The sequence below is a fragment of the Bombus impatiens genome, unplaced genomic scaffold (genome assembly GCF_000188095.3).
Source record: "Bombus impatiens unplaced genomic scaffold, BIMP_2.2 scf_0058, whole genome shotgun sequence".
Classification (NCBI taxonomy): domain Eukaryota; kingdom Metazoa; phylum Arthropoda; class Insecta; order Hymenoptera; family Apidae; genus Bombus; species Bombus impatiens.
The window spans coordinates 169,241-189,327 of record NT_176477.1 but is presented as its reverse complement, the minus strand read 5'-3'; the positions used below and the strand labels follow the sequence as shown (position 1 = coordinate 189,327).

Genomic DNA, 20,087 nt, shown 5'->3' with positions numbered 1-20,087 from the left:
GGCGAGGGCGGACCTACCAAAGCACTGGGCGGCAATGACAGACCGGGCCCCGATACCACTGGCGCTCCCTTACCATTACCAATAAGGGGCCCAGTATCCACGTTTTTTGGACAAGACTGCATCGGGCATGGGCAACCCTGGAAGGCTGCATCTAAAACGAATTATTTTCTAATATCATTCTCATTTTATTTCGTATAATGTAATTAATAAAACAACTACAACATACTTTATCCTATCATTTCTTTTTTCTCAATAAGATTACCATTTTCAAATTCATAGTATTTAATAATAACTAACAATTTAATACTAGAACAACCATGAGTCTTAACAGCATAATTTATAATGATTTTCTAGGAAGGAAAAATCGTCCTGTACCTAGACTATTTTATACAAACAATAACGAAAATATGTTTGGTAACTATTTAAGATACTCACGATCTACAAAAGGTCTTCCCTGAGAATGCAAATATGCCGGATTGGGTGGTGGAGGAGGTGGTGGTGGAGGTGGAGGATATCCTCCATAATATGGTGGCAGGGGGTATTCACCAGGTGGCGGTGGAGGTGGCTGATAATCAACAACTGCTGGACCTCCTGCAGTACCACCGCTACCAGGACCGCCGCCTCCACCAGATTCCTGATATCCATAATACTGCCTGAAAAGGTACCTTTTTTTACAGTACATTAAAAATCAAAATTGAATATAATCATAATTTTGCTAAAGTAACGAAAAATAACACGGTTAGCATATTTTACCTTCTATAAGTGGGTGCATATTTATAATAAGGCGGTGGATGAGCATGTGGATGAGAATATGTTGGTGGATAACACAAATCTGCATATTGTGGTGGTGTACCATAGTATTGAGGGCAATATGCCCTATAAAATCCACCTCCTAAAAAAAAAAAAAAAAATAGAGATGTTAACTGATAAACAATTCAAAATCTTTAAAAATACCTTACAGAAAGTTCATAAGCTGAATTTTTTATTGTATGCATTGTTTAGATATTAGAAGAATTTTAGGCTAAGAAAGTTTTTTAAATAAAATGTTAGAAATTAAAGTTAGTGGTACAACAAAAAAAATTTTTGTTAATTTGTAAATCTAAATATTCGGAATATATGTACATCCCATTGATTTTATACCACACTATACTCTTCTTAATAAATATATGGATGAAAAAAATTGTTCAAAGCATTAAAGTAATTGAAATTTATCAAATTTAAGATTGTAATGTAAAATAGTTATTAGTGTATAAATATACCTGTACTGCTTGTTCCTCCAGAAGTTGTAGAAGTTGCAACTAAATCATCTGAGCCTTCAGAATTCTGTGGAGGTGTAGGTGTTGGTTCTGGCGGAGGTCCCTTAATAGGTGGTAAAGTTGGTGGGTGCTGTATCAGTGGTCCAGCCGGCTGATAATATCCTAATGTTATATTTCGTGTATATTATACTTCTATGTATTTTTGTTCTTTCAAACATCAACTTGATTTTCAATATATTTCACACTTATTTAATAAATAATTATAATAAATAAGACAGATAGTTTACCATGTTGATGTGGTGCTGAAAATGCAGAATGTCTTCTAGGTGACATATTTGGATGATTACTCTGACTCCCTGGTGGTTGCATAGAAGATAGCGCCCCCAAAGGTGTATATGATTTACAAGGTTGCTCCAATTTTTGCTGGCGCAAAAGATATAAATGCATTTAACAATTTTTAAATTAATACATACCTTTTTTAAATTATATTTAAAAATAAAGAAACTCTGAAAACACATAACAATACCAACCTGATCATGGAGCTCAGTAGCAACTGCAGTAGCTGCAGTTTGAGTATGACTTGTTGAACTTATTCTATATTGCATGCCAGCAATACTGCAATAACCTTCATGATGCGTAGATCGAGTTTGATTAACATAAACACCTTAAAATAAAAATTTTGTTCTAATGTAAATAGCAAACAAATGTGAAAAGTGAACTTAATGAAATATAATCGCGTACCAGTAATAGTAACATCTGTGTCTTGGTTCACAATAACAAGTTTATTAGATGGTTTTAGAACTTCATCTTGTTCTGGATTTTGCCTTGACTTTCGTTTCTCAATGTCAGAATCATTTTGTTTACGCTTTTTAATAATTTCCACTTCTGATTCACTGGAAGAATCAGAACTGCTACCACAACGATTTTTTTCATCTGAGTAGGAAGCAGCTAGAATAGCTGTAGCATTGAGGCTTGCCATTCTTTTACAAACAACCATATCCTTTAGATCCATTACTTCTTCATTTTTCTTTCTTCGTTTGATTATTTTTTTCTTGTTATGTTCCATATTTTTATCACGTTCACACTCATCATCAGAAGAAGATGAAGATGACGAACTTTCTAACATATCCCAATGCTTTCCACGTAATCCTGGTACATTCCTGAGTTTCCTTTTTGGGATATTTTCTTCTGCTTTAGTTTCTACCTTCTTTTCTTTTTCTTTACGAATTTGCTCTTCTTTCTCCTCTTTATTTTTCTTTTGTTTTTCCTTTTCAGGCTTTGGTTTGCAGAAACCACCAAGATAAACCCCTCCAGTTTCATTTTCATATAAACAATGTACTTTGGCCAATGCATTCAGGGAAGCTACTCTATATCGTTTTGGTCCACTCCAAAATCCAAACAATCTCATTCTTCTAACACGTTCATCAGATGGTGAACCGGATCTTTCTTTTTTTTTAATTTCTTTCTGCTTATTTTTTTTTGTTTCATCATCACTTTCATCTTCTGATTCTGACAATAACGTATTGCCACTTATATTGTCCCCATTAATCGGTTCATCTTTCAAGTTTGTGTCAAGTATATTTTCACTATCAACTTGCTCTTGTTTAGAAGATGCGTTATCATTTGAGCTATCTTCACAAACTTTTATTTGTTTACTAGATTCCTCGGATGATGTTTCCTCAGAAGAAGAAGAAGTTTGGCTAGTGTTCTCTATTTGTACTTTCACAACTTTCTTTTTCATTATCTTTTTCCCTATTTTTGGAGCACATTTAACAATCTTTTTAATATCTTGTGATTTTGATTGAGATTGTTCTTCTTTACTACTTTTATCAATGTCTTTATCGTCTTCCAATTCGCTTTTTATATTAGTTGTATTTACTTCTTCATTTAATTCATCTTTAGTTATAATCTTCTTATGTTCATTTGTTAATTTTTCTGTTTCTTTTGCATCCAATCTTTTCTTAGATATAACTTTTTCTACAAGTGTTTTTAGCTTATCATCTTTTTTTAGTGCAGTATTTATTTTATTACTTTTTGAAGGCAACTTAGCTTTCATATGTTTTCCTAATTTTGGTTTTTTCTCTTGCATAATTTTGTTTTTAGAAATATTAACATTTTTTCTTTTTGTTCTTTTCATTGTTTCATCCTCTTCACTTACAGATGTTTCTTCATCTTTTACCAATTTGCTTAGTTTAATTTTTTTATCCACCAGGTTTTGAACTACCGATAAATGTGATTTTTTAGCTAAAACAGTCTTTCTAGAAATACCTTTTTTTTGCATTGATTTTGCCTTAGAATCTTTTTTAGTTCGTCCTAAGGGAGATTTAGTATTTATCATACCTTTCTCAAGGAGCTTTTTACGATCTGATTTCTTATCTTTTATCACAGATATTTTCATATTTTCCTTGATATCAGGCTTCATCAATTTTGAATCTTTCTTTTTCTCATCTTTACATTTTTTCTTCACAATGGTACAAAGGTGATCTAACTTTTCCTCGTGCAAATCATTCTCTTCTGTAACATTTGAAAGTTTCGCTTGTTCCTCTACATTTTCATCATCAAATTTACCACATTTCTTTTTGTCTTCTAGTTTTTCAGGTTTCTTCTTATTTTCCATTAGTTGTTTATCTACTTTTGGCTTCTCTTCCATTTTTTGTAATTTCTTTTTCTCTGCACTGTCGCAAGTACACTCATCTGTGATCTTCTCATCTGTTTTATCTGATCTCTTTTCCTCAGTTTTTTCCCACTTCTTTTCATAATCTTTTATACACTTCTTTTTTTCATCCACTCTTTCAGATTTTTCTTTTCGCTTTTCTTCAATCTTTTTCTTATCTTCTATCTTCTTTCTTTCCTCAGTTTTTTCTGATTTCTTTTTATCACTTTCTATTTTTCTTTTTGCATCCTCCCCCTTCTCAAGCTTCTTAGGCTTTTTCTCTTTTCTTATATCAGATATAGACTTTTCTAAAAATGATCGACGTTTTTTAGCAATTGTTGGCATCTTTGTTGCCTTCCGGGCAACTGCTGCCTTTTTCTGTGGCTTCATTATGATTGTTTTCTTTACATTTTCAATTTGATGGAAATGTGCTCAATATTTAAAAAAGCGCTGAGCAAACCATTAAAACTACCTAACTGCCATTGTAAAATATTATAACTCTTGTAACTTTTTTTGAAACTATCTCTGAAAATAAAACAAATACATGAAAATTTATTAGCATCTTTTTATCATAGAAAAATAACACAAAACATATAATAGCAAAGTAAACTACTTTTGAAATCTACTTTTTTGAAGATATATTATTAGCAATAAGAGAACTTGTCTTATATGCATTAAAAACTTGTATAATGCAAAGATAATTCGATTATTTCTCTTTTTTTTATGAGAATCTCAAGATGACGACGAACTGACACACACACATACTAGTATTTTATATTGTTATTCGAAATAAACCATGTTTAAAGGCAATTAAAGTACAAGTAAAACGAAGTGAAACCAGTTCCATATTTCCTAACAGTCAACAAAGTATCCAAATTCTACGGTAAAATGAAGAAGAATTACGATCGAGATTGTCGAATGCGCGAACTTTCATCGACTTGTTGACAAATCGATCCCTTTGAATTTCATTACTTCCGTCATATAACATGCATCAGATAAATTCGTTGTTCAAAATTTTTCACTAGAATCCGTTCATATTTCATAGAGAAAATACAGGGAACTCACAAAAAATGTAGAGCCCACGTTGAAGATAGAGAAATTAAAAGGACAAGGACAACAGGATACTTTTTAAATGTATCCGTAGATGGCCACAAGTGGCTAACATAAACCTACTCTACTGATCGATGAATTTGTCACGTACGAAATTTTGCCAAGCTCATATACTATTATAAAAGTTTCTAGTAATATATTTTCAACAAAATCACTTACATGTGTAGAATATAAGTATAATCGGCCGACAAAAAATATACATAAACTAACGCATAATTTATGTTTACGTCTATCAAGCCCTTTTATTCTTACACACGGCCCGCGAACGCTTTTTTAAACAATAAATTAATACACCAATACAATAGACTAGTCCGACAATATTTTATTTGAACACACCACCAAAAGAAGCAATAACACGATCGTTTTACTAATACTTCCCGTCTGGTTTCATAAGATCTAACACGGATTTCGCATTTCTTTCTCCCGAAACACGTATCTCACTCGACGTCCCTGCCCTTTTACCGTTGCCTTGTCGGCCATTTTCTTCCTCGCGCCGCTCCCCCACTCCTCCTTTATACCATACCAAATAACAGATTCTATCTCTGTGGTTTTATATTCTGTGGTTTTCTTTACATCTCCACCAGATGGAATCACTTCTTCGTTTAAACTCAGTAGCAGACAACAGTAAAGATTTTTCTCATCTCTTCTTCACGTAAAATAATATAGACATACATATAGAGAGAATAAGGAATAGAACAAAATATATAAATGTTATATAAATATATATATATATATAATTATAATGTATTATAATGTACTATGATTTATATAAATTTATTTATACAAAATTTTGTCGCTTAAAAAATATTTTATTGCAGAATTACAATGAACATTACACGAATATATGTATACAAATATATACTTTCAAAACTACACCTTGTTTTTAACAAACTTTTATATACAAATATTTTATATGTATAAACAATGTACATATATTATATTACATTTTAATTCCATTAACCAAATATAGGATAATAAAGTGTTTATAACAATTTCATTTTTACCCTCCTATTTGTCTTTGTTCAATTATGACCATTGCGTAAATCCCAACAACATTGCTTGTACCACCTCCCCTTGTTGTAATACAGTTTTTTCTGCTTTACATCCTGGTAATATTAATAATGCATTTGCATTTTTACAGCTAAGTAATTTACTACTAATTTGATTTCCAGTACTGTAAGCTAATGGCAAAGTATCTACATCATTCCATTTTAAAATTGCTCTTGCATACTCCGGACGTGGATCCAACTTATAAGATGACATTAACTATCATCAAAATATAATTAAATACTATACAGACTAACAATTCGAAATACATAAATACATTACATACTTTTGCTGACACAATCGTTGGCATGGAGATGTCTTTGCATAATTGCTTTAGTAAAGGCAATGCAAATAAATTCATAGTAACAGTCGCAGAAACTGGATTACCCGGCAAACACAATAAATATTTTTTCTTATTTTGGAAAAAGCATGTTGCAAAAGTAGTTGGTTTCCCAGGTTTCATGTTTACTCGTCCTAAAATTTAAATGTTCAAATGTTTACTATAATATTCAAAATTATTGTATACATATTGTATGTGTATAACCATAATTATACTATTAAATAATGATATTACCGAAATGTATAGTAGCATTAAAATAATATTGTAAAATAGGCTTCAGCATATCTCTATCGCCCATTGATACAGAACCTGATGTTATGAGTACGTCGACTTGTTTTAGAGCATGTTTAATCTTATGTACCATAATGCTCTCACTACATAACATATAACAATTAAACTAAAATAACGTTTTTTAAATATAGGAAACAAAATATAAATAAAGAAAAACTTACTCATCCAATGCAATGCCCATGTCCAAAGGATCAAAACCATTTTCCCTTAACATTGTTAATAATGTAATTTTATTACTATCATATATGTGTCCTGGCATTAAAGTAGTCCCAGGACATTGTAATTCATCTCCTGTAGATAATACACCAATTTTTGGAAGATCAGTGACTAATATCTTTTTGTAACCACATGCAGCAGCAAGCCCTAATTCTATTGCTCCAAGTTTTGTTCCTGACTTCAAAATTAATTCTCCTTTTTTAATATCGCAACCAATTGGCCTTAAAGTAAATAAAAGAGAGAATAACTATTATATTATTGTTTAACGAACATCATATAACTAAAAACAAGATACCTAATGTCCTGGCCTGGTTGTATTTCTGTCATAATTTCGATTTCCTTCTCCTCCATACTATCTGAAGTTCCCTTTAAAAGTTTAGTATCTTCAACTTGCACAACTGCTGTTGCATCTTTAAATAAAAAATAATAAGAAAATGGCAAAAAATATTATTCCAATTGAGCATATTAAGCATACCATCTGGAATTGGAGCACCTGTATTTACTCTTACACATATGCCACGTTCAAGTTTAATCGCAGTGGCCTATAAATTTATAATATTGAAATCTTATATTAGTTATATCAAAATACGTTGAAGATATTGCTTACAGTGTCTCCTGCTTTTATTCCGCTTAGTACTTTTCTTCTGCCTTTTCCATCGCTTGCTAAGACTGCATAACCATCTTTAATAGAGGCTCTAAATGGTGGTAAATCATACTTAGAATATAGATCACCACTTAATATCCTGCCATGACATTTTTCTAGATCCTCCTCTGATGTATCATTCAAATTTAACAGTTCTGCATGTTTATGTATTAACTGTAGAGCTTCTTCCACAGAGATCATTGGATATGGAGATTCTCTACTGCGTTCAACTATACTAGCTAAACATGACTGTAGAAAAAGAATATACATATACATTCCTTTTTACATATATTTATGTTTACGTCTATAGCATGTTTGAGTTATTGCCGAAATATCAAATATCTTTTGAAAGGTATTTTTCATCCAAAATTTTATCTATCGCTCCATCTATAAAGAAATCTATGAGTAATATCTCCCTAAAAATCTTCTACAAAATCAATTTTTTTACATTCTGTATATTTCTTTTTTTGATGCACGAAAAGTTATTCATTTAATTAGAAGAGATTTTATTTAATAAAGCCTTACCATAATTTTATCTTGTCCTTGTGACAAGGGAATTTCTGCAACAATGTTATTTTGCACATTTGCATGCGTATCTTTTATTCTTTCCTTATTATCTCTAATTAAGTCAACAGCATGTGGTATAGCAGATGCGATTACGCTTAAGCATTCCTTTGCAGCTTTCGGTGATCCCGGTAAATTTATAATCAATGTTTTATCTCGTATTCCACATACACCTCTTAATAACATATATTTAAAATATACATTTAAAGACTACCGAAAAACGTGTATTAATGAAAAAAAATTATGCAGTGTGCATGTAACATACATTTTGAAAATGCTTATCAACAAAATAAACTTTGTAAATAGATAAATGTTAGAAAAAGAAATAAGTTACTGTTTTAAAAATATCTGTTATATTAGTTAGACTAAGAAGCAAGACAACAAACATGTTAATATCACAACAAAAATATTAATATTATCGTACTCTACAAATAATTACCCAAAAATAATAATAACAATATCTGTTATCAATAAAAATAGTAATAACAAAAAAGATTAGTTATTCAACAAATTTTCTAATTTTTTAATGAAGTACCGTAATATATGCTAACGTTAATATAAAATATGAAAACACGACAAGTTAAGATAATGATATCAATGAATAATTTTCAAATATTTAATTTTATAAAAAACATTGTACCTAGATAACATAGCCAATGGAGTGATTTTTAGATTGGATATTAGCATAGCTGCAATTATTCCAGGAGCTTCCTTTTGAATAATTTGTTTTGTTGCTTCAGGAGTTACATCTCTTTTAGAAAATCCTGTTCCACCAATTGTAAGAATAACATCTACTTGTCCATTACTGCTCCATGAAATTAGATATTCCTAGGCATATAAAAATATACATATACATATCAAGTTATGAAATTCTATACTAAATAATTACCTTTATTGTAAATTTGTCATCAGGAACGATATGTTTATAACATACTTGACCTCTTAAAATCTTTGCAATATCAGACTTTTCATCTTTAATACATTGTTCTATTTCATGTCCACTTTTATCTTCATTTTCACATTTATAGCAGCTATCACTAACTAATGATAAAATTTGTAAATTACTACATATTATGGTGTTATTAAAGTGAATCAACAAATAAAATTTATAAACAAATCAAATTTTGGACAACTTTAAAATAACAATGTAATAACAATGTAATAAACTACCTGTTAATAATCCGAATCTTATTAAATCCATACTTTATACGTAATTATTTGCACACGGATAAGTAAGTATGTCCGTTTGATAACACTAAAATTATGATAACATGAAATTAATAAAATTGGTATATAATATAATCTCATATAATATAATATATTATAATCTCAATAAGTAAATTATTATAGTAAACATATAGCATAACAATTTGAAAACAATTAAAATAATATTAACATATATATATATATGAGTATATATTTAACATTTATGTTTTTAGATAACTTGTTTTTAAAGAGAAATTATAAGCTTATTAACTTTCAGTATTGCCAATCTTAGTTTTTGTTATCGTTAACGCATACTCTATAGTATAATGTAAGTAACACACATATTTACCGTACTCATAATAACCATATTTATTATTAAATATTGATAATTATATACGAAAACAACATCGCTGAGAATTATTATTTATCTGAGCAAAAGATAAAATGTAAAAATATTAAACAAATAAGAATTAAGATAATATTTAGCTAAAAAAATGTACATAAATAAAAGTATATACATGTGTGTATGTGTGTGCGTATGAACGCGCGTGCGAATGCATATGTACAACGCGATATGTAATTGTTATTTGAATAAAAGTGATATTGTTTGTGTTAATAAATACATAATTTATTAAATTTTTAAATTATTATTAATCGACTAAATAATAATTGTTAGCCGAGTAAATCATCATTATGCATAAGGAATCCTTTCGTGTATTATAGGTAATATTTTCGTTATCATCGTCGTTGCATCGTATATATGTACATATATGCAAGTTAATATATACAAGTAGAGATATTAACGTGTAAGTGATGAGCATTCTATAGTTTAGTTTAGCCAACAAGTTGGCAACTTGATTATTTTATGTAGTTGTGAATATAGGGAGGGGGTTAAAAGGCTGAGTGAATAGTACATTATATACGAAGTCGTAGTGGAGGCAGTGGAACGAAAGGTGTGTAAGGATTGAGAGATATTCAAAGATTTACAATCCTATTACTTTGTGAAATTTCTACCATAAAATTTACTTCTGTATACGCCACGGGAATTCCTGTTAACCGGGGTAATGTTTTGATAATTAATTTCTATTTATTTATAAATATAAACAACACATGGGAAAATTGCAGTTTATTAATAGCGACTAAGTAAATTATTTTGGCCTACTTACACGAAAAAAATCCAAGATGGGAGGCACGACCACGCACTACGCACACCCTTCACTTTAACCAATCAGAATGCAAGTTTCAGTTCTTAAGGCTAATAACCTTTGGCTTCCATTTCATATATACAAAAGAAATAATATACGTATACAGTAGGAATGTACCTTTTTCTAAAAACAAGAACATAGTTATTATGTTTTATAAAATTTATATAATTTAAAGAATATATATTTCATATACTGAATTCGGTTTCATAATATACTAAATAAATTATCTGCGTAATAACATATGAATGTATTAACATGATACGTTAAATAACTTTCTAATTAAATTTCTTTTTCATTATTATTATAGTTTAAGAATAATAATAACAACAACGATAATAGTAATAATAATATATTGGTTATTACATATAACAAATTTGACAATTCCCAGTATGTAGATTCAAAATATTTTTGGAAGATTACTTGCATTCTCAATATTCCATATGGATATTCCAACTTATATTCGTATGCATTGCAAGATTATTAGTATAAATATTATATATATATATTGTAAATATTTTATAAAAAACATTAATTTTCTGATAAACAATTTTCGTAAAAATTGATTTTCGTAAAGTATTACAGCATACATTATTATATTTCTATATCTTTTTTAAAACCTACGCGTTTTTTTAAGGTAATACTTAAAATTTGTAGCTACATACTTGATATACGTAATAATGTTGCAAATGTATGTGTATGTGCGTGCACATTAATTTGTACTAATATAGTCTTGAATCAATCTTAATTAATATTTTGTATTCAAATTTAAGGGATTTTCAGGTGTGATAAAATTCAGCGGAATATCTATTTAGATATTTGTTTTTTACGCGATATCGAAACTGCAATGATTTTATGATTGTCTTTTATATTAAAATAATTCGTTTTTCCAGTAAAATTTTCAATATGATCTTGTGTAATGTCAAAATTCAACTTTACGCTTTTATTGTAATGTTTTGCTCAAAGTTTCAATTTTTGAATTTAATATAGTAATATGAAATAAACACAAAAATTATAAATTACCATTAAAAAGAAAAACAAACAATACTAAGTATGTAAATATATCATATCTCGATATTGAACGTAGAGTTAATGGATACAAGTGATTAAAAAAAAAATTACGTATTTCATTTAGAACTAATAAGCTTTGCCATCTATATGTTTCTTTTAATCAGCTTCTTATGAATTATAAACATGTCATTAAGCATTGGCAATCTCTAGTCAATACTAATTTTATAAACAAAAAAGGAAATTTATATACTTTTGGCATAGTTAGAATTATGAATACATTCACGTGGGAGATGATGAACTACCATAGAGATAATAAGCACCAAATAAAACTTCGATTTATTGCTAGTAGCGAGTTACATATATGAATACGAAGCCCTAATATTTGATAGGGATTCACGATTTCGACATAGAAATTATAGTATCATGGTGTTGGTAAACAATATTTTTGTTGTATCAAATTATGATAAATGATGCTATTTATTTTGTCTTTGGATTAATACCGTATCAGTTTTTTCATCACAGACTCGTCCAAAACATAACACTGCCTTTACCCATTTGACACTGTTCTTCCATGATCAAAATCCTCTTTTTTATATGTGTTAATAGTAATAATCCAAGTCATCTGAATTATCTCTCGTAGATTAATACGAGATATCTCGAATATTTTTATTTTACTGTATATGTTATGTATTTATTATAAGGTTTATTTAATCCCTCATACATTTTACTATTAATCCAAGTTTTTTTTCGGTCTTAACCGTTTAATATTCTTATATATTTGAAATGAACAACGAATGTTTCTCTTCAGTTTCTGAATAATTACACATGTTATGAAATATAAATTCAATACAGCACGCAGAAGTCATAGAAGTGTTTGCTCTTTTTTCATATTATAACTATCCAACAACAGTTTTGAATTTTGAATTTCCCCGTTGTTTAATTTTTGTTGCAATCTCATTTTTATAACGAATATCTGTAATATTGTTAATAATGACTGCCTGTGTCTATACATTATATTTGCACAAGTCAAGGAAAATTAAGAAATCTAGACGATAGTTGAAGTGTGCTATCACTTCGTAGGCTCTATTTCACATGTCTTATTAATAAACATAAAAGTCAAGTTATAATACAGTTCCGTGCTAGCAATTAAATATTATATTCCTAAAAGGTACTATTTATGTATCATTCGATACATGCACGTATTTGCTGTTAGGTAGTGAATTTACTATATAAAATAGATATTCTAAGGTAAAGCTAATTAATTAGTTTAATTTGTAAACGAGATTATTTTCCGCTTATGCTATTTTTATTTGGTGATTTGGGGAATAAATTGTATAAAGTAACTTATGTAAATTCTTCATCACAGAAAGTATATTTTTTAAAACAGTAGATTGAATCCATTATCTATTATACTCGTTGTGCCGCAACGTTTGTAAACAGTCCTGAAGTTGCAGCAACACGACTCACTGATAAATATCAGCTATACATATATAATTCTTTTACTTTGGAATGTGAAAAGTAGTGTCATGGATATATTGCTTAATGCATTATATACATACATGCACGCACACACGCGCGCGTGCGCACACACACATACATACATACATACATCTGTATGCTTTGGCCTTTGATTATACATACAAAATAACCTTCAATTTGTATTTTAATTAATGGTGACCTAGCAATTTTGTAAACTATAAAGGAAGTAAGAATGATAATGAAATATAGTGTAGTGTCATTTAAATAATGAAGTTCTTGACTTAATACATCTTTTTTCATACCACTTATTTATTTCCCTTCCAATAGTAAGTACGATATTGTAGATTAGGAGGAAATAGGCTAGTTGATCTTATTAAAGAAGCCACAATTGTAGCACATACATACACATATACATATACATAGATGCATCGATACATAAATACTTTTTACACTTATAAAATATGTTGTAAATGAAAATTGTAATTAGTAATAATAATAAACATTCTAACTTTTTCTGATTTATATACAAATTATCTGGTTGTTTCAATATCATTACATAAAAATATGATTTACTTGATATGATTATTGACCAAAAACAATATTTTCATACAATGAGTTATAGCAATAACAAATTAAAAAATGGATAATGATGCTTTGTTCTTTGGAGAAAATCTTATCCAATTTCACAAAGACTTCAGTATCTCTATTTTGGAATGATAAATATCCAATTTTGTATATAACTAGATGCGCAAGATAATTACTATAAATGAAACTAGTACGATATCTAGGAAAGTAACTTAAAACTAACCTAATTTTGTTGGTCTCAAAGTTTATACACAGGTCTTTGAATATTTTAACAATTATACGTGACAATTAATTCCTATTTGTCTTCTCTTAACTGAAATAATAATTGAATTATAAATTTCAAATATTTTATATTAGAATCTAATGTAATTTGGAATTGGTATTGGAAAATAAGCAACATATCCTCCCATTATAACATATTCTTTATAGTATCTTTTTTAAAAAGTTGCAAATGATTCAAGATACATTACCACTCATACATAAATACATACATAAGTACATATCTGAATATTTAATTTTTATGGCAATAATACGTAAATTTTATCAGATATATAAATTAATGGCAAATATGATCTTTGATATCTTTGCTTGAAATAACGGTAATAGCTTTCCTATCAATTTAAAAAAAAAATTGTTTTCAATAAGAGTACGTGCGTTCGAATAATTAATTTATAAATTAAATAACTAATCTAACTTGAAAATTATTTTAATTAAATAATTTTGATAATGATTATGATAATTATTATGAACTTTAGTTATCTGTTTTTAAAGAAATAACTTTGCGAAGAAACAGCTTCAAAATTCTTGATTTGTTTTATTTACATTTTTATTTAAATTATCTGTCATTTCAATATTCTATACGTAAAGTACTCACGAACGTCTGCATATACAAATTAAAGAAAGTTGAACGTTAAGTTTAAGATGTTTTCGTTTGGAAATATATTATTATATTTATATAGCAAAAAAAATTCATAGAATACTTGAGAATACATAGAATACATAGAGCACTTGGAAGAGAACATTGCTAAGTTAAATTAAGTAAAGAGGTCTATATTATATAAATTTACAAAAATTTTGGGAGACACTATTATTTAATATGATCAAGATATCCTATATTATAGAATTCATAATAAATACTATTTTAGAATATGTGTAGACTATGTATGTAAGTGGATTTAGAATGTATAGTGAGATCAAGTAATTGTTTGCTAAAATTACGACCACTTTTCCAACCAGACGAGCATCGTTCAAAGTCCAAGGTTATATAACCGAAGCGTAAAAGTGAACCGTTTCTATTTGAAAGTATACGTGCATGTTATTTTCAACTGTTTTAAACTTTTATCGTAAGCTAAAGTGTATTTTTTTATATATAATTAGAAATAATTATTTAAAAATGATACAATTATGGTTGATACCTTCAGATAGCTTGTATATCATACTTGATTTTAACAATTTTGATAGTTCTTACTGAATTTAATAATCTTTCTTTGTTATGCGTAATAAGTACACAAATATAGACTTATAGAATGAAACATATGATATAGTCATGTTATAAGTGTGCACTTAATGTTTTCTAAAATATGATAGCTTATACATATGCACAGTAATACAATAATAAGACGTTTTTTTATACTTAAGAAATTAATAACTGGATAAAGTTTTATACGTGCATATATAAAATCTATATATTAAAATATTTGAAAATTGCATTATTATTTTTTATAACTATTATTGAATTTTACATTAGAAATATCACTATATTTTATTAAATTACATAACAAATGACACTAAAATTTTCAGAAATATATTTGCACATTTAGTTTGGATTTATAGTACCCAAAAATAAATTTTTACTGAAATATCAGAGAAATTATACAAATTATAAGCAAATACATATATGTATATCTTGAATGTGGAAAGTATATATGTATAAAGATTAGATTAAAGTTAGAAGAAAAATGTATTTTTTTTAAATACTAATTATTGTTACTATCGTTGTTATAAATTTGATTTATGCTTATTTCAGTTTTATAGCATATAACTAGTGATATGGCGGAAGCACATTCAGCTGTAGCATTTAGTTTTTCTATTACTCATGAGGGATGGGATGTTAATTTTGATAGAGAAGTTTTACATTTAGTATGGCAATCAGGTATCCGTTCTTGGAAGAAAAGATTTTTTAGATTTGTTGTAAGTAAATAAACATTAATTTAAAGTACATTTAAATAATATAGATAATAATAAATAATAAATTAATAAGTAATAAATAAATAAATAATAATAAAGAAGCATTTAAGAAAATAATTAAATGAATTTCAGAATAACTTGAGAAGTGGTGTATACCCTGCCTCCTTAGAAAGTTTATGGTTCACTATAGCTTTGGTAACTGCAATACATTTTGCTGGCTACAAAGTACCTTATGACCTTGTTGAAAAAGCTGCACCATATCTTTCAGGGTAAGTTTAATTATCTTTTTTTAATATAATTTTTGTGTAATTGTTAATGAAATTAATGAAAGCTTACACTGCTGGTGTTTACATTGCATAGATCTTCAATATTAGCACACTTAGCAGGATCATTTATAGTTGGGTTGTTTTTGTGGTTGATAGTAATATATATAATGCGTTACATCTTGAAGTTATTACTTATGTACAAAGGATGGATGTATGAGTCAAGAGAAAAAAGGTCCAATGCTTCAAGAGTTACTAAGTTGTGGTCCACATTAGTGAAGTTGTTCTTTGGATGGCACAAACCAATGCTGTATAGTTTTCAAGGATCATTGCCACGACTGCCATTACCCTTAGTGGAAAATACAATGAAACGGGTTAGATTATAGAATATTTCGTAATCCTATATAAGCCGTGAGTAAGTACTCACTTTTTTAGAAAAAAAGATGGTCTTTCATATTTTTCACCGTTTTCTCTAAGATATGTTCATTTAGTTATTTATTATTATGATATAATTAAACGTAATATTAATAAAAATATATATATATTTAATTAGTACCTACGCAGTGTTCGACCATTACTTGACGATAAAAATTATTCTCGAATGGAGACATTGGCAAATGAGTTTCAAAGAGGCATTGGTGTGAAGCTTCAACGTTATTTGATTTTAAAATCTTGGTGGGCCACTAATTATGTTTCTGATTGGTGGGAAGAATATGTTTATTTACGTGGGCGATCTCCTATCATGGTGAATTCAAACTTTTATGGTATTGATGCGATTCTTATGTATCCTACTCATGTACAAGTTGCCCGTGCTGCAAGTGTTATTTATTCGTGTCTGCAGTATCGACGACTCATTGAACGCCAAGAATTAGAACCGGTCAGTATATAAATAAGTTTTTATAAGTAAAATATTTTCTTCTGCTTCTGCTTAATTAAATATTTTTGTATTGATTATATATTAAATCATATTTTTAATAAATAATTATTTGAATTTATATTTATTATGATCTATTCTTTACCGATATTACATAATTTCAATACCTTCGCTATGCTTTATCAAAATAATCCAATATTTAAATTTAATTTGATAATAGATGGAAATTATTAAAATTTTGTTATATTTTAAAACAGTGCAATATATAAATCCTTAGGTAATACTTATTTTTTCTTGTAGATATTAATTCAAGGTTTGGTGCCTCTCTGTTCATGGCAATACGAAAGACTATTCAATACTACAAGAGTGCCAGGGCTTGAAACAGATAAAATTGTACATTATCAGGATTCTAAACATATTGTTGTATATCACAAGGGAAAATATTTCAAGGTCCTTATTTATCACAAAAGCAGAATCCTTCAAGCTTGTGAAATTGAAATGTAAGTGAAATATTGTAACGTGTTTAAAAGTATTTTAGTCCTACTGTAATGATTAAAGATCCATTTTGTGCATTATACATCATACAATTTATACATTAAGAATAATGTACAATACATTGTACATTATATAATTAAATATATGATAAAATTAGTTTTATTATCCAAAATGAAAAATAAAAATGTAAGACATTATACCTTCGAAGATTTATTTATTAAAAATTGTTTAAACATTTGTATATATATATATATATACATATTTTGAATTTTTATTATATTGAAATATTTTATTTGTGATTTTGTTTTCTTTTATAATCTTGAACTTACTTCTAATTATAGAAATCACAGGTTTCCCTGCTTTATAGTAGAATAAAAAAAATTGTGATTTAAGAAAAATTAAAGTACTTATATTTAAAAAATAAAATAGGGATTAACAAGATACACTTATAATATATGCATTTACTCCATAAGTATCAATTTGATTTCATGTAAATATAATTTATAATAACATCATGTCTCCTTCCATACCATATTTTTTTAAGAATATTCTTTTTATATAACATTGTTTAGAAAATATTTTACCATATTCACTTAAAACAGACGTTCTGTATTCTTATGTACATATATTGTATTTTTCATTATTTCAGACAAATGCAACAAATTTTAGATGATAAATCAGAACCATCAGAAGGTGAAGAGAAATTGGCTGCTTTAACAGCTGGTGAAAGAACTGCATGGGCAATAGCTAGAGAAGAATTTTTCTCGAAAGGAGTAAATAAAGCATCTTTAGATCTTATTGAAAAAGCAGCATTTATAGTTGCACTAGATGACGTACCATATGTATACGATCCAGTAAGTGATACTAGAATTATCCTATTTGTAAATTTGTATCATGTTCATAATTTTTATACATAATTTTTATCATTAGGAAGATCCAGATAAATTAGATCAATATGGTAGAATTTTATTGCATGGTAAAGGATATGACAGATGGTTCGATAAATCATTTACTTTATGTATAGGAAGTAATGGCAGAGTAAGTGAAATTACATGAAAACATTATTCGAAAGCAATATAGTACAATTTATAAATAATTACTATATATTGATATGTTTTACAGACTGGCTTTAATGCAGAACATTCATGGTGAGTCTTTTTATATTAAGATATGTAAAAAATAAAAATATAATTAAACTATATAAACTATACAAGAAAGTAATATATAAAATAAGCAAATAATTGAAAGAAAAACGTTTTATGATGAAATGGGTACATATATTATTATATATTAATTATATTTTTTCTGACATAAACTAAATACTTTTTGTTAATATCAACTAAACTTTTACGATAAATGTAGAAGCATTTTGAAGCAATTATGACCTTATCTCATAATTCTTTGTATATAAATGATATATGATCATCCACAAAAGTCTTCATACATATAGTAAGAAACTCACTTTTATGAAATAAAGTATATACATATATGTAATGACGTATGTGATAACATATTTATTTTTTAACATACAAAGCAATAATAAAGCAGCTCTTCATCATCTTGACAAAGAATGTCCTGACTTTGCAGAAAAATTTTATAGCATTTAATTTTAATAAAAATGTGCTTTTTGTAGGTTGTATAAAGATTTTTGTGGATATTCGTATATTTAAAAGAAAAGGAAATTTCATTATTATTATTTTAGTTAAATTATTTTAGTTAAATTATTTTAGTTATTAAATTTAGTTATTTTAGTCAAAAATATTGCAATTTAACCTCCTTAATCCCTTAATACTTACCTTACCAGGGCCGATCGAACGACTGATTTCAAAATTTAATTTAGAATTGTACTTTCATTGTTATTTCTTTTGTTCATCTAACTTTGTGTAAATTTTTATATTATCTGATTAATCAATTTTCCAATTTTTGTTAATATAAGAATTAAGAATAAAGTTGGATGAACGAAAGAAATAACAATGAATTGAAATTAATTTTAAATTAAATTTTGAAACCGTTCATTTATTTACCCAGTAAGGTTAGTGTTCATGACAAGTCAAATTATCGTTTATGATCCATATAAAGTGTTAACACGAAGCTGTTCAAAAGATTGTTAGCAATCATATCATATGATAGTATCATTTTGTTTATTTTTTATCTTTTTGTAGGTCAGCTTTGACCACTCATTTTTTTTATTTTGTTTATATATGTCGGAGATGAAAGAAAAACCGGAGCCTTCCCTTTGCAATTTTGAGAAAGTCTTCTAATGCTTTAGCCTAGATTTTATCACAGCTGTAATTAAGCAATTGTCATTTGTAATTGTTTGATATTTGTGAAAGCGAAAGTGGGTTCGAGGTGACAACTGGTCGCCGAACGTAGCCACGGTCACGAGATAAACGTTTTGCCTGACGAAGGTGTGGATCGGTTGTATTGTTCTCCCTAGAAATCACATAGAATTGTACTTTGGAGATGTCGATATAATGGGACACACGTTGTATTAGGAATCAAACTCCAGACAGAAACTGCCTAGCAACGGCGTTTGGATCTTTCTCGATGCTTCCAAAGAGTATACAACAAACTTTTGACAGAAACTGCCTAGCAACGACGATTGGAACCTTCTCGATGCCTCCAGCGAGCATATAACAAACAAATGCAGTCGTATAGCGAAAAA

At 28.1% G+C, this 20,087-nt stretch overlaps 3 protein-coding genes across 10 annotated transcripts in view; 1 reads left to right on the top strand and 2 right to left on the bottom strand.

The window, feature by feature from the left end:
- Positions 1–5,534, bottom strand: part of LOC100749826 — a 13,106-nt gene extending 7,572 nt beyond the window's left edge. The window contains exons 1-8 of one of the 2 annotated variants that reach the window (XM_012393539.3): positions 5,179–5,534; positions 1,998–4,434; positions 1,787–1,920; positions 1,544–1,679; positions 1,260–1,418; positions 754–892; positions 436–665; positions 4–151 (exon numbers count right to left, since the gene is read on the bottom strand). In XM_012393539.3, coding sequence (XP_012248962.1) covers positions 4–151; positions 436–665; positions 754–892; positions 1,260–1,418; positions 1,544–1,679; positions 1,787–1,920; positions 1,998–4,299 — 3,248 coding nt within the window. In that variant the 5' untranslated portion in view covers positions 4,300–4,434; positions 5,179–5,534. The remainder of the gene's footprint in view (positions 1–3; positions 152–435; positions 666–753; positions 893–1,259; positions 1,419–1,543; positions 1,680–1,786; positions 1,921–1,997; positions 4,435–5,178) is intronic. The other variant, XM_003485420.4, reaches the window with a different exon arrangement.
- A 494-nt stretch (positions 5,535–6,028) lies between these two features.
- Positions 6,029–10,510, bottom strand: LOC100749706 (gephyrin). The gene is made up of 12 exons (XM_003485419.4): positions 10,493–10,510; positions 9,291–9,375; positions 9,010–9,161; positions 8,761–8,948; positions 8,082–8,295; positions 7,521–7,805; positions 7,389–7,455; positions 7,209–7,323; positions 6,859–7,134; positions 6,641–6,780; positions 6,353–6,540; positions 6,029–6,285 (listed from the first exon to the last, which is right to left on the bottom strand). Exons 2-12 carry the CDS (start codon positions 9,319–9,321, stop codon positions 6,046–6,048), a joined length of 1,896 nt encoding a protein of 631 aa, XP_003485467.1. The 5' UTR covers positions 9,322–9,375; positions 10,493–10,510; the 3' UTR covers positions 6,029–6,045.
- The window catches only part of LOC100749508 (carnitine O-palmitoyltransferase 1, liver isoform), a 14,950-nt gene continuing 5,069 nt past the window's right edge, over positions 10,207–20,087 (top strand). For 2 of the 7 annotated variants that reach the window (XM_012393631.3, XM_024372267.2), the window contains exons 1-9: positions 14,813–14,946; positions 15,630–15,793; positions 15,923–16,059; positions 16,151–16,427; positions 16,607–16,930; positions 17,228–17,427; positions 18,072–18,276; positions 18,353–18,460; positions 18,545–18,570. In XM_012393631.3, the coding sequence (XP_012249054.1) occupies positions 15,653–15,793; positions 15,923–16,059; positions 16,151–16,427; positions 16,607–16,930; positions 17,228–17,427; positions 18,072–18,276; positions 18,353–18,460; positions 18,545–18,570 (1,418 nt within the window). In that variant the 5' untranslated portion in view covers positions 14,813–14,946; positions 15,630–15,652. Of the gene's footprint in view, positions 10,388–14,812; positions 14,947–15,629; positions 15,794–15,922; positions 16,060–16,150; positions 16,428–16,606; positions 16,931–17,227; positions 17,428–18,071; positions 18,277–18,352; positions 18,461–18,544; positions 18,571–20,087 lie in introns of those variants that run through there. The other 5 variants (XM_033324669.1, XM_012393605.2, XM_024372268.2 and 2 more) reach the window with 4 other exon arrangements.

Bases quoted from the DNA above. Each gene is read 5' to 3' on its own strand.
- LOC100749706 (XM_003485419.4), bottom strand. From the start codon at position 9,321: ATGGATTTAATAAGATTCGGATTATTAACAG. The intron at 7,806-8,081 runs GTAAGGCTTTAT...CTTTTTCTACAG, and splicing joins AAGGACAAGATAAAATTATG to TCATGTTTAGCTAGTATAGT. The intron at 6,781-6,858 runs GTAAGTTTTTCT...TATGTTATGTAG, and splicing joins ATGGGCATTGCATTGGATGA to TGAGAGCATTATGGTACATA.